The following is a 14,878-nucleotide window of genomic DNA, read 5'->3' as shown; positions in this document are numbered from 1 at the left end:
TTATGCGCAGGTTTAACCCCAGTCACCCAGGTTTTCCTGCTGTCAAGCTTGATTAGGTGCTCCGCACGGATTGCCCTTCTCAGTGTGATGTGCTGTCAATCATCACAATAGCCTGTCCAGGACTACACATGTCCTTTCATTACCACAGCAGTTGCACTCCCAAAAATACTTCCCTGGCTGTAAAGCCCTGTGGCTGTCCCGAGATTGTGAAAGCCACAGCCTGGGACTTTCTGCCCTAACATAGGGGACAGGCCGGGCCAACCTAAAGTCCGTCGACTTTCGACCAGGCCAGAAAATCTCAGGCACTATGTAAAGGCAAATTCTTCCATTGTTGTTGTCAGGCACGGCTCCTTAGCAGCACAGTGGGCAGCACGGTGGCACAGTGATTAGCGCTGCTGCCTCATAGCGTCACTGTCTGTGTGGAGTTTGCACGTTCTCCCTGTGTCTGCGTGGGCTTCCTCTCTCAGTCTGAAAGGCGTGCTGGTTAGGTGCATTGACCCGAACAGGCGCCGGAGTGTGGCGATGAGGGGAATTTCACAGTAACTTCATTGCAGTGTTAATGTAAGCCTTACTTGTGACTGATAAATAAACTCTAACTTTAAAGAGAAGCCTTGTATTAAGTTGATCTTTCTCTACACCCTAGCTGGGACTGTAACACTACATTCTGCACCCTCTCGTTTCCTTCTGTATGTACATTATGCTTTGTCTGTGTAGTGCGCAAGAAATAATACTTTTCACTGTATACTAATACATTGATTTATTATTGTCACATGTATTCGCATACAGTGAAAAGTATTGTTTCTTGCGCAGTATACAGAGCATACCGTTCATAGAGAAGGAAACGAGAGGGTGCAGAATATAGTGTTACAGTCATAGCTAGGATGTAGAGAAAGATCAACTTAATGCAAGGTAAGTCCATTCAAAAATCTGACAGCAGCAAGGAAGAAGCTGTTCTTGAGTCGGTTGGTACGTGTCCTTAGACTTTTGTATTTTTTTCCCAAAGGAAGAAGGTGGAAGAGAGAATGTCCGGGGTGCATGGGGTCCTTAATTATGCTGGCTGCCTTGCTGAGACAGCGGGAAGTGTAGACAGTCAATGGATGGGAGGATGGTTTGCGTGATGGATTGGGCTACATTCACGACCTTTTGTGCTTCCTTGTGGTCTTGGTCAGTGCAGGAGCCAGACCAAGCTGTGATACAACCAGAAAGAATGCTTTCTATGATGCATCTTAAAAGTTGGTGAGAGTCGTAGCTGACATGCCAAATTTCCTTAGTCTTCTGAGAAAGTAGAGGCGTTGGTGGGCTTTCTTAACTATAGTGTCGGCATGGGGGGGCCAGGACAGGTTGTTGATGATCTGGACACCTAAAAACTTGAAGCTCTCGACCCATTCTACTTTGCCCCATTGATATAGACAGGGGCATGTTCTCCTTTAAGCTTCTTGAAGTCGATGACAATCTCCTTCGTTTTGTTGACATTGAGGGAGAGATTATTGTTGCCGCACCAGTTCACCAGATTCTCTATCTCATTCCTGTACTCTGTCTTGTCACTGTTTGAGATTCAACCCACTACAGTAGTGATGTCAGCAAACTTGAAAATCAAATTGGAGGGGAATTTGGCCGCACAGTCATAGGTGTACAAGAAGTATAATAGGAGGCTGAGAACACAGCCTTGTGGGACACCGGTGTTGAGGATGTTCATGGAGGAGGTGTTTGTTGCCTATCCTTACTGATTGTCATCATAGAATCTCTACAGCGCAGAAAGAGGCCATTTGGCCCATCGAGTCTGCACCGACCACAAACCCACCCAGGCCCTACCCCCATATCTACCCGCTAATCCCTCTAATCCACGCATCTCAGGACACTAAGGGGAAATTTTAGCATAGCCAATCAACCTAACCCGCACATCTTTGGACTGTGGGAGGAAACCGGAGCACCCAAAGGAAACCCACGCAGACACGGGGAGAATGTGCAAACTCCACACAGACAGTGACCCAGGTCCCTGGAGCTGTGAAGCAGCAGTGCTAACCACTGTGCTACCGTGCCGCCAGACCTACCGATTGTGGTCTGTGGGTAGGAAGTTCAGGATCCAGTCGCAGAGGGAGGTGCCGAGGTCCAGGCCATGGAGTTTGGAGATGAGTTTCGTAGGAATAATAGTGTTGAAGGCTGAGCTGTAGTCAATAAATAGGAGTCTTACATAGGTGTCCTTGTTATCTAGGTGTTCCAGGGTTGAGTGCAGGGCCAGGGAGATGGAGTCTATTGTGGAGCTATTGCGGCTATAGGCAAACTGTAGTGGATCCAGTTAGTCCGGGAGACTGGAATTGATTCGTGCCATGACTAACCTTTCGAAGCACCTCACAATGATGGATGTCAGAGCCACTGGCCGATAGTCATTAAGGCACATACATCTGACAATAATCAATCAAAAATCAAATCAAAAGCCATCATGGAGGCCACATTACTAGAACAGCAATAATTGTAGAGTAATGTGCTGACCTTAGCTCAGTACAAAGCCCTCTGACCTCCAAGGCAGAAGGTCATGGGTTCAAGTCCCACTCCAGATGTTTGAGCTTATGTCCCCTGTTGACACTGAGAGGCTAAGTGGGTTTGGATTGTATTCATTGGACTTTAGAAGAGTGAGAGGGGATGTCATAGAAACTTATAAAATTCTAACAGGGTTAGACAAGGTAGATTCAAAAAGAATGTTCCCAATGGTGGAGGAGTCCAGAACTAGGGACCATAGTTTGAGGATAAGGGGTAAACCTTTTAGAACTGAAGTGAGGAGAAATTTCTTCACCCAGAGGGTGGTGAATGTGTGGAATTCATTACCACAGAAAGTATTTGAAGTCAAAACATTGTGTGATTTCAAGAAGAAATTAGAGATAGCTCTTGTGACTAAAGGGATCAAGGGATGTAGGGGGAAGGCAGGATCAGGATATTGAATTTGATGATCAGCCATGATCAAGATGAATGGTGGAGCAGGCTCGAAGGGCCGAATGGCCACCTCCTGCTTCTATTTTCTGTGTTGGAAATGGATGCTGAAAACATCTTTCCCCTTGTGGGAGAGACAGGAACTAGGCAACACAGTTTAATCGTAAGGGGAATTCCCATTTAAGAAACAGATGAGGAGAAATGTTTTGTCTCAGAGGATTGTGAGTCTGGAACTCTCTTCCCCAAAGAGTGGTGGAGGCAGAATCATTGAATATTTTTAAGGCAGAGGTAGATAATTTCTTGACTATTTTTTTTCATTGTGGGAGATGGGTGTCATTGGCTGGCCAGCATTTATTGCCCATCCCTAATGAGGGCCACCACATTGCTGTGGCTCTGGAGTCACATGTAGTCCAGACCGGGTAAGGATGGCAGATTTCCTTCTCTAAAGGACATTAGTAAACCAGATGAGTTTTTCTGACAATCAACAAGTGGTTTCATATTCATCATTAGACTTTTAATTCCAAATATATTTTATTGATTTAAATTCCACCATCTGCTGTGGTGGATTTTGAACCCGCTCCCCAGAACATGAGTTGAGTTTCTGGGTTCTAGCGAAAATACCACTAGGCCATCGCCTCACCATGAATAAGGAAGTCAAAGGTTATCGGGAGGTAGGCAGGCAGGCACTGAGGCAACAATCAGATCAGCCATCATCTTATTGAATGGCAGAGCAAGCTTGAGGGCCAAATGGCCTGTTCCTATTCTAAATTTGTATGTTCATATGCTCTTTAATCTTTCCGAGGATGTGGGCATCACTGAAGATGCCAGCATTTATTTCTCTTAATCTGCGGGGCTTGTTAGACCATTTCAGAAGGCAGCTAAGAGTCAACAACAAGAACAAAGAACAAAGAAAATTACAGCGCAGCAACAGGCCCTTTGGCCCTCCAAGCCTGCACCAACCATGCTGCCCGACTCAACTAAAGCCCCCTACCCTTCCGGGGACCATACCCTTTCATTCCCATCCTATTCATGTATTTAAGTCGAAGTTCATAGCATTCCTTGAGTGCAGACGAGGCCATTCGGCCCATTGAGTCTGCACTGACTCTCTGTATCTTACCCAGGCTCTCTTCCCCCACCCTATCACTGTAAACCCACACATTTCCCATGGCTAATCCCATCTAATCCGTGGGCGGCACAGTGTTAGTACTGCTGCCTCACAGTGCCATTGAATCCTCCCTCAGCGTACCCGAAAAGGCGCCGGAGTGTGGCGACTAGGGGATTTTCACAGTAACTTCATTGCAGTCTTAATGTAACCCTATTGTAACACTAATAATACAAAAGGTACACATGTAAAGTGGATTGGCTAAGCTAAATTGCCCCTTAGTGGCCCAAGACATGTAGGTTAGGTGGATTAGCCATGGGAATGTGTGAGGTTACAGGAATAGGGTGAGGGAGAGGGCCTGGATAAGAACATAAGAACTAGCAGCAGGAGAAGGCCATCTGGCTCCTCGAACCTGCTCCGCCATTCAATAAGATTATGGCTGATCTTTTCGTGGACTCAGCCCCACTTACCTGCCCGCTCACCATAGCCCTTAATTCCCTTACTATTCAAAAATCTATCTATTCTTGCCTTAAAAACATTCAATGAGGTAGCCTCAACTGCTTCACTGGACAGGGAATTCCACAGATTCAGAACCCTTTGTGTGAAGAAGTTTCTCCTCAACTCCTAAATCTGCTCCCCCTTATTTTGAGGCCACGCCCCCTAGTTCTAGTTTCACCTGCCAGTGAAAACAACTTCACTGCTTCTATCTTATCTATTCCCTTCATAATTGTATATGTTTCTATAAGATCTCCCCTCATTCTCCTGAATTCCAATGAGTATATCCCCAGTCTACTCAGTCTCCCCTTATGAGCCAATCCTCTCAACTCTGGAATCAATCTCGTGAATCTCCTCTGCACCCCCTCCAATGCCAGTATTTCCTTTCTCAAGTAAGGAGGCCAAAACTGTACACAGTACTCCAGGTGTGGCCTCACCAGCACCTTATACAGCTGCAACATAACCTCGCTGTTTTTAAACTCTATCTTTCCAGCAATGAAGGACAAAATTCTATTTGCCTTCTTAATTACCTGCTGCACCTGCAAACCAACTCCTTGTGATTTGTGCACAAGGACACCCAGGTCCCTCTGCACAGCAGCAAATTGCACTTTTTTAACCATTTAAATAATAGTCCATTTTGCCGTTATTCTGACCCAAAATGGATGACCTCACATTTACCAACATTGTACTCCATCTGTCAGACCCTCGCCCAGTAAGATATTGTGTCGGAGCGTTGGTGCAGGCTCGATGGGCAAATGGCCTTTTCTGCACTGGAGGGATCTTATTCTATTAGGTACTTCTTTTCTAACCACTATGCCTCTGTTTTTGAATCCTGGGCATTCCTCAACCGCTGCCCCAAATTCCCTGGAAGACCAGAAAATCTGTGTATCCAAGCCTTAAGATGTATTCAACCATGGGGCACAGCAGGTCCACATGTACCAAGTTTAACCTGTTTTTTTCTTTCCCTGTTCCAGGTGCTGACAGAGCTGCTGTGCCACTCACACCTGGAGCTACCTGGCTGAAGCTCGTGCAGGAGAACTACATCTCCCAGAATCCCCCGCTTCTTTTAGGTGACCCAACTGAATGCCTGCGAAAAAACATAAAAATCTAAAACCATTCAGAGGAGAATCGAAGCGGGGGCCGATTTCCTGTCGAATGAGTGATTAAAAAGGGTCAGGTTGTGGCTGGGTGCGGAAAGCGGTGGTGGGGGGGTCAGCTTCAGGCGGGGTTTGGGGACAGCTGTCAAGGGGCTGGGGTCCTGGCGAGTTGTCATTGGGCGAGTGACCGCCAGCCCGGGAAGGCGATGGCGCATCGCGGGCTCTTGACGCGGCTGCTGGGTGAGTCCTTTCCAGCAGCACCCGGCGGCCCGAAGCCGGCTCCCTGCGGACGGTTTCCCCTCCCCGACACGGCACCACACACGCCCGGCCGCTTCCCTCTGTGCGGCCGCTGCTTCTGAGGGAGAAGCCTCAGTGTGTCGGCCGCAGTGTGACCTCTGACCCCGGGGCTGAGACCCTCACTCAGGCAGAGACAGAGAGGCTGGAGCTGCTCTCAGTGCTTGTCAGAGCTCAGAGCCAACCTCACATCTCCCCCTCTTTCCTCATTCTCACTTATACCAATCAGTTTTGTTTTGCAAATGTCTTGCATTTTGCTTTCAGTGTTCTGATCTTTTATCTTCAAAACAAGGTTTTTGTGTATTCCCTGCAATTTAGGTTTCAGGGGGTGATTTGAATCAAATTTTCAAGACTTCTGCAGAAAATAGAGAGGGAGGGACTGTTTTCGCTGCCCCGTGCTTGTGTGGCACATAGAAACCAGAAGCAGGAGTGGGCTATTCAGCCCTTCGAGCCTGCTCTGCTATTTGGGGTGGCATGGTGGCACTGCTGTCTCATAGCGCCAGGGACCCGGGTTCAATTCCTGGCTTGGGTCACTGTCTGTGTGGAGTTTGCACATTCTGCCCATGTCTGCATGGGTTTCCTTCAGGTACTCCGGTTTCCTCCCACAGTCCAAAGATGTGCGGGTAGGTTGATTGGCCATGCTAAATTGACCCTATTTTCAGAAGATTAGCTAGGTAATTATATGGGGTTACGGGACTAGGGCCTGGGTAGGATTGTGGTTGGTGCAGACTCGATGGACCGAATGGCCTCCTGCATTGTAGGGTTTCTATGATTCATTTTGATGACGTCTGATCATTGAATTCAATATCCTGATTTTTCCCTTCCCTGCCCATATTTCTTGATCCCTTTAGCCCCAAGAGCTATCTCTAATTTCTTCTTGAAATCAGATGTTTTGCCCTCAACTACTTTCTGTGGCAGTGAATTCTACCCATTCACCACTCTCTGGGTGAAGAAATTGCTCCTCACCTCAGTCCTAAAAGATTTACCCCGTATCCTCAAACTGTGACCCCTAGTTCTGGAGTTCTTTACATTCTTGTGGGGCAGCACAGTGGCACTGCTGCCTCGCAGCGCAAGGGACCCTGGTTCAATTCCGGCCTTGGGTGACTGTGTGGAGTTTGCATGTTCTTCCTGTGTCTCTTGTGGGTTTCCTCCAGGTGCTCCTGTCTCCTCCCACACGCCAAAGATGTGCGGGTTTGGTTGATTGCCCATGCTAAAATGCCGCTCAGCGTCTGGGGGACTAGCAGGGTAAATATGTGAGGTTAAGGAGATAGGGCCTTGGTGGGATTGGTGTCAGTGCAGGTTTAATGGAATGAATGTACTATAGGGATTCTAAATTAGAGCTAGTCCTTTCAAGAATGAAATGAGGAAATGTTTCCATGCACCACAACGAAAGAAAGACTTGCACTTGTATAGTGATTTTCATGATCTTGTCAAGTCTCAAAGCTGGTTTCCCAGCCAGGCAATCATATGTGCAGGAAGTGCTCCTGGCTGCAGACACTTGAGCTCCGGGTTTCAGACTCAAGCAGTGGCTGGAGTCACTGCAGTACATCCATAAGGCTGAGAGCTATGTGGATAGCATGTGATGACACTGCAACTTAAGGGCCTGGAGCCAGAGAAGGAATGGGTAATCGCCAAGCAGTCCAAGCAAACTAGGCAGGTAGTGCAGTTGTCCACTGAGGTCCCACTCGTTAATCGGTTTTCCAGTTTGGAAGCTGGTGAGGGTGCTAATTCCTCAGAGCAGTTCAGACAGAGGTTTGTGGCACTATGAGCAGCTCGGCTGTACAGGAGGGGAGGATGAAGAAGGGGAGAGCAATAGTTATTGAGGATTCATTAGTTAGGGGAATAGATAGGCGTTTCTGTGGCCACAGATGTGCCTGCAGGATGGTATGTTGTTTCCCTGGTGCCAAGGTCAAGGATGTCACAGAGCGCTGCAGGACATTCTTCTGGGGGCGGGTTGGTTTATTAATAGGAAGCAGAGGGAATGGTTAGTGGATATTTTTTGGGCTGAAGGAAGGTTTGTAATTGGTATTGGGGCCTTTGCTTTTCCTGATGTATGTTACTAATGAAAATGTATATTAATGGCGTGCAGGAGATGGTTACAAAGTTTGCTGATGACACAAAACTTGGAAGTATTATAAACTGTGAAGGGGACTGTGTAGAACTTCAAAAATACAATTTTCTTTATCAGTTCATGTAGGTGCCGCTGGCTGGGCGATCATTTATTGTAAGAAGTTAAACAACACCAGGTTAAAGTCCAACAGGTTTATTTGGTAGCAAAAGCCACACAAGTCTTGCTGTCAAATAAACCTGTTGGACTTTAAGCTGGTGTTGTTAAACTTCTTACTGTGTTTACCCCAGTCCAACGCCGGCATCTCCACATCATGACCATCATTTATTGTCCATCCCTGAGGGCAATTAAGAGTCATCCACATTGCTGTGGATCTGGCGTCACATTGAGACCAGACGAGGTAAGGAGGACAGATTTCCTTCCTTAAAGGACATTCATGAACCAGATGCGTTTTAAAACAATCGACAATGGTTCCATGGTCATCATTTGAGTTTTAATTCCAGATTTTTATTGAATTCAAATTTCTTCATCTGCCGTGGGGGAGTGGGCAGACAGGTGGCAGATGAAATTCATTGCGGAGAAGCGTGAGGAATTCTAAAGGAGGCACAGGAGCAGAGAAACATGTACATAGATACTGAGGATAGCGGGACAGATGGAGAGAGCAGTTAATAAAACATGTGGTATTCTCGGCTTTATTAATAGGGCATAGAGTACAAGGGCAAGGAGGTTATGCTGAACTTACAAAATTTACTCGTTAGACCTCAGCTGGAATATTCTGTACAGTTCCTGGTGCCACACTATAGGGGATTGTGTTAGAATGTAACCAATGACAACATTGGATCTGTTGTAATTTGACCAATGGTAACATGTTGTGAGGGTCAGCTGACCCGGTATAGTATGTAACCAATGACAAAATGATGTGGTGGTCAGCTGACTCAGTATAAATAAGAAGCAGTTGGGAATTGGGGGGAGCTTGGAATGGCCCAGGATGTGGCCTAAAGTGTTGGAGTAATGAAGTTTCTTTTTAAACCTTTTTCTTTGATTTATTTGTTGGAGTAAGTTTTTGTTATTTTATTGATTGCAACCGAAGGGGCAGTGCTTCAAAAGCTCGTGCTACCAAATAAACCTGTTGGACTTTAACCTGGTGTTGTGGGACTATCCTGCGGACAGTAATTGGGTGTAGCTGATTTTGACCTAACTGCTTATCTGCTTGCAAACTCTGTAGCTCAGCCCTACTGTAACTCTAGTTAAGTTCAGCTCACTTAGCACAGAGTGTGATTTGAACTTGGGACTCTGATGGGCAGTCCAATAGTACACTGGGAAGCTATCAGCTGCATGATCAAGCAGTGACTTTTTAACAAAGTCTGCATGTATCATATTTAACAATCCACAATAATCCTGACCAAAAGGAGGACAAAGGAAAGTATAGTGTAGGAACATGCCCTTCGGCCCTCCAAGCCTGTGCCGATCATGATGCCCTAACTGGGAAAAAAAACCCACCTGCCCTTATTCGGTCCGTATCCCTCTATTTCCACTTGCCCATCCAGATGCCTCTTAAATGTTGCTAATGTGCTTTCACCACCACCTCTGGCAGCATGTTCCAGGCACCCACCACTCCCTGCGTGAAAAACTTACCCGGCACATCTCCCTTAAACTTTCCCTCTCTCACCTTGAACCTGTGCCCCCTTGTAATTGACACTTCCACCCTTTGGAAAAAGCCTCTGACTATCCACCCTGTCTATGCCTGTCATAATTTTGTGGACCTCTTTCAGGTCTCCCCTCAGCCGCCGTCTTTCCAGTGAAAACAATCCTAGTTTATTCAACCTCTTTTCATAGTCAACACCCTCGAGACCAGGCAACATCCTGGTGAACCTTCTTTGCATTCTCTCCGAAGCTTCCACATCCTTCTGGTAGTGTGGTGACCAGGACTGAATGCAATACTCCAAATGCGGCCTAACCAAGGTTTTATACAGATGCAACATGATTTCCTAACTCCTGTAGTCAGTGCCTCGGCTGATGAAGGCAAGCATGCCATATGCCTTCTTAATCACCTCGGCCACCTGTGTTGCCACTTTTAGGGAACTGTGGATCTCTACACCCAGTTCCCTCTATGTTGGCACTCCTAACAGTTCTGCCATTTACAGCATACTTCACACCTAAATTTGATCCTCTCAAATCTCTCATTTGTCCGGATTAAACTACATCTGTCATTTCTGTGCCCAAGTCTCCAATCTATCTATATCCTATTGTATTCTCTGACAATCCTCGGCACCATCAGCAACTCCAGCAATCTTCGTGTCACCTGCAAACTTACAAATCAGGCCACCCACAGTTTCCTCCAGATCATTTATTTATACTACAAACAACAGAGGTCCCAACACTGATCCCTGCGGAGCACCACTAGCTACAGATCTCCATTCTGAAAAACAGCTTTCTACCGCTACTCTGTCTCCTATAACCAAGCGAGTTCTGTATCCATCCAGCCAGCCCACCCCGAATCCCATGTGATTTTAGTTTTTTTACCAGTCTGCTATGTGGGACCTTGTCAAATGCCTTATTAAAGTCCATATAAACTGCATCCACAGCCCTTCCCTCGTCAATTTTCATTGTCAGCTCTTCAAAAAACTCAATCAAGTGGTGAGACATGACCATCCCCGTACAAAACCATGCAGCCTGTCACTAACTAGTACATTTTCCTCCAAATGTGCATCTATTCTGTCCCTCAGTATCTTCTCCAAAAGCTTCCCCACCACTGATGTCAGGCTCACCAGCCTATAATTTGCTGGATTATTCCTGCTTCCTTTCTTAAACAAGGGAATAACATTGGCTATTCTCCAGTCCTCTGGAACCTTGTCTGTGGTCAAAGAGGATGTGAAGATATTTATTAAGGCCCCAGCTATTTCTCCCCTTGCCTCCCGCAGTAACCTGGGATAGATCCTATCCGGTCCTGGGCAACTTGTGTACCTTAATGCACTTTAGGATACTCAACACTTCCAGTTCTCATTAGGACAATAATGATAAAAGCATAACACTGCCAAAGCTCGAAGTCCAAAATAGAAGTAGAAAATGCTGAGAAAACTGAGCGGGTCTGGCAGCATCTGTGGAGAGAGAAACAGTTATTGCTTCGAGCCCATATGATTCTTCAGCGGACATCTGTACCATTTGCCACTTGTCTCCTTAACATATTTGACCCCGTTCTTTCCTGAAGGTGTTGGCTCCTTGCTGGGAGAGAAAAATTGTTCAGGGTTCTCACTCTGGGTCCAAGCCAGATTTGAGAAGGAATCTTGGGCAAAGACAGCATGGGGCCTTGGCTGCAATATTCTCTCGAATCAAATGGATTGCATTGGCAGCTGCTGGCAGGCTATTTGATTCACGGGAATATTGCAGCCAAGGCCCCATGCTGTCTTTGCCCAAGATTCCTTCTCAAATCTGGCTTGGGCCCAGAGTGAGGACCCTGAACAATTTTTCCCTCCCTCACCCATGTGGTTGAGGTGAACTGCAGCAGTCCCACTGCGATGGATGAGATCAACAAACATCGTACAGAATGACAATCGAGGCTGGGTCCTTGCTGATCTGTAGGTCTCCACAATTCATCAGGAAAACTGTTTTGCCAGTTTGTGTATGTTTTGTTCTTGTTCTCTCTCTCTCTCTCTCTCTCGAGCTCATCATCTTCTCCAAGTAATTTCCTGGGCGATGAATATCTTCCTAAAGTTCTATTTCTGCGTGGGTGTTAATACTTTGACTCCTTCGTGAATACCTTTTGTATATTCAGTGTTTGAGAGCTGTTCTGATCCAGGCTCAGTGTAATAGTTTGACCTTACTGTTTGACCCTCTCCTCTGATACCTGTTGTAGTCCACAACGCCAACGCATTTTATATTTCTCGTGTACAATATCTGAAAATTGTTTTTCTTTTGTGGACAGAATAGTCCTGCTTTAGCCAACATCGGCTGCTTAACTGCGTTGGAAAAAATCATTAACAGCCTTTTGACATTAGAAAATATTTCAGTGCAGGTGAAATGCTACAAAATGGATTGCTGCTGCAAAGCAGATATTGAAGAGAAATTGTAATCTTGTACTTAGACCTCCAATATGAAAACCAATACTACTTCCATAACCTATGTTGATCCCTTACCTCAGTAAACAGATATTAAATGAGATTTAGATTCAAGAGACAGTCACTGGTGCTTTATTACTGCAGGAATTTTTGAAATAGCTATTTCATGTTTGCAATATTGCCGTGATAACCTGCGCACTTCTTGAGATTCGTGGATAATAATGAAAGTTCTGTTAATTCATCGGGTATTATCCAATTCACCTTAAAGCAAAATCTCCAATGTCATTACGCTTTAATATTAGACCTATTGGGCAGCACGGTGGTTAGCACTGCTGCCTCACAGCGCCAGGGATCCGGGTTCAATTCCAGCCTCGGGTCACTGTCTGTGTGGAATTTGCATGTTCTCCCCGTGTCTGCGTGGGTTTCCTCTGGGTGCTCCGGTTTCCTTCCACAGTCCAAAGATGTGCAAGTTAGGGTTGATAGGCCGTGCTAAATTGACCCTAGTGTCAGGGGGATTAGCAGGATAAATGTGTGGGGTTTTTGGGGGGGGGGTGGATAGGGCCTGGGTGGGATTGTGATCGGTGTGGACTCAATGGGCCAAATGGCCTCCTTCTGCACTAGGGATTCTATGGATTCTACCTGCATTTAAGAAAAGGGGGGAATTGTGCCAGCATCCTGACTATAGGATGGGAGGAAGAAGGAAGGAAGAGCGGAATTGATAGGGGATTAATTAGTTCGAGGAACAGACAGGCATTTCTGTGGCTGCAGTCGTGACTCCAGGATGGTGTGTGGCCTCCCTGGGGCCAGGATTGTCACTGAACAGCCGCAGGGCATCCTAAAGGGGGAGGTCATGGTACACGTTCATACCAACGGTATAGGTAGAATGAAGGATGAGGTCTAGCTTCAAGAATTTAAGGAGCTAAGCAGAAGATTAAAAAACATTGTAATCTCTGGATTACTCCCAGTGCCATGTGCTAGCGAGTACAGAAATAGAATAGGGCAGATGAATGCATGAGTCCAAGAATTGATGCAGGAGGGAAGGTTTTACTGGGACCATTTCTGGGAAAGATGGGACATGTATAAGCAGGACGGTCTGCACCGGAACCAGAATGGGGCCATCATCCTTGCGGGTGGGTTTGCTCGTGTTGATGGGAGGAGTTTAAACTAGTTTAGCAGGGAGAAGGGCCACAGAGTGTTGATACAATAGGGACACAGCATAAAAGGAAGCAAGACAGAGGGAGTTCAGCCATGCTGAGTTCCAAGGGAGTAAGGTGAGACTGGATGGCCTCTGCTTTAATGATAGCATTATAGATAAGGCCGATGAGCTAAGGGTGTGGATTGACATGTGAAATTGTGATATTGTTCCATCTCGAAGACATGGCTGAGGGAGGGACAGGATTGGCAACTCAGCTTTACGGGATATAGGATCTTTAGGTGAGACAGAGAGATGCAAAAAAGGAGGTGGTGTCGCATTATTAATTAAGGAGTCAGTTACTGCAGCAAGGAGGGATTATATCTTGGAAGAGCCTTCACGTGAGGCTTTGTGGGTTGAGTTTAGCATAAAAAGGGGGCAGTCATGTTGCTGGGAGTGTATTATAGGTCTCCAAACAGTCAGTGTGCAATAGAGGAGCAGATATGTGGACAATTCACTGAGGTGTGTAAAAGTAACAATAATAAGAATTATATTAGGGGATTTCAATTTCCCCAACATTAATTGGGATAATCATATTGTAACGGGTTCAGAGGGGGTAGATTTCTTGAAATGTACTCAGGAGAGCTTTTTATGTCAATATATAGAGGGTCCAACAAGGGAGGGTGCAGTGCTGGATCTAATTCTGGGCAACAAAGCTGGACAGGTGTTTGAGGTGGCAGTGAGGGAGCATTTTAGTGATAGCGGCCACAACGCAGTATGATTTAAGTTTGGTGCTTTAATAGCCTTTCCAGCTTATCCTGCTAACTGCAAAGGTTTGTGTACATTTGTCCTCTGATCTTTCTATTTTTAACATGGTACTTGAAGCTTTTTATTGTCCTTTTGTGTGAAAGCCTTGCTTTCTACAAATTTGATCTTGGGTGGCAGCTGCTTTCCAATATCTCCCTTGCTGCATCCTTTTTGACTCATCAATTCAGGGTTCATATCCTGGTGAGAGAAAGTTGAATTACAAATGTGTAGGTTTAACTCTTTATGAAATTCATAATTCAAAAAATCTTAGTTAAAGTTTATTTATTAGTAAGGATAAGCAACAACAACAGCTCCATGATCATCCTCAACACAGTGCCCCCTTACTCCTTACACACCTATGACTGTGTGGCCAAATTCCCCTCCAACTCGATTTTCAAATTAGCTGATGCCACTACCGTAGTGGGTTGGATCACAAACAGTTACGAGGTGGAGTACAGGAATGAGATCAGGAATCTGGTGAACTGATGCGACGACAATCTCTCCCTCAATGTCAGTGAAGCGAAGGAGATGGTCATTGACTTCAGGAAGCGTAATGGAGGACACGCCCCCGTCCACGTCAATGGGAACGAAGTAGAAATGGTCGAGTGCTTCAAGTCTTTAGGTGTCCTGATTCCCCCCATGCCGACACTATAGTTAAGAAAGCCCACCAATGCCTCTACTTTCTCAGGAGCCTATGGAAATTTGGCATGTCCTCCCTGACTCTCACCAACATTTACAGATGCACCATAGAAAGCATTCTTTCTGGTTGTATCACCGCTTGGTATATGGCCCCTGCTCTGTCCAAGACTGCAAGAAACTACAAAGGGTCGTGAATGAAGCCAAGTCCATCATTGACACTGTCTATACATCCCATTGCCTTGGAAAAGCAGCCAGCATAATCAA

The 14,878-nt window shown here is 46.0% G+C and overlaps 1 protein-coding gene across 2 annotated transcripts in view; it reads left to right on the top strand.

Annotated features, from left to right (window-relative positions):
• Positions 1-5,637: 5,637 nt before the first annotated feature.
• suclg1 (succinate-CoA ligase GDP/ADP-forming subunit alph) overlaps positions 5,638-14,878 on the top strand; it is a 68,533-nt gene continuing 59,292 nt past the window's right edge. Inside the window, exon 1 of one of the 2 annotated variants that reach the window (XM_078224027.1) lies at positions 5,638-5,859. In XM_078224027.1, coding sequence (XP_078080153.1) covers positions 5,826-5,859 — 34 coding nt within the window. In that variant the 5' untranslated portion in view covers positions 5,638-5,825. The remainder of the gene's footprint in view (positions 5,860-14,878) is intronic. The other variant, XM_078224036.1, reaches the window with a different exon arrangement.

The sequence above is a fragment of the Mustelus asterias genome, chromosome 1 (assembly GCF_964213995.1).
Source record: "Mustelus asterias chromosome 1, sMusAst1.hap1.1, whole genome shotgun sequence".
Taxonomy (NCBI): Eukaryota; Metazoa; Chordata; class Chondrichthyes; order Carcharhiniformes; family Triakidae; genus Mustelus; species Mustelus asterias.
This window is presented reverse-complemented; position numbering and strand designations above follow the sequence as displayed.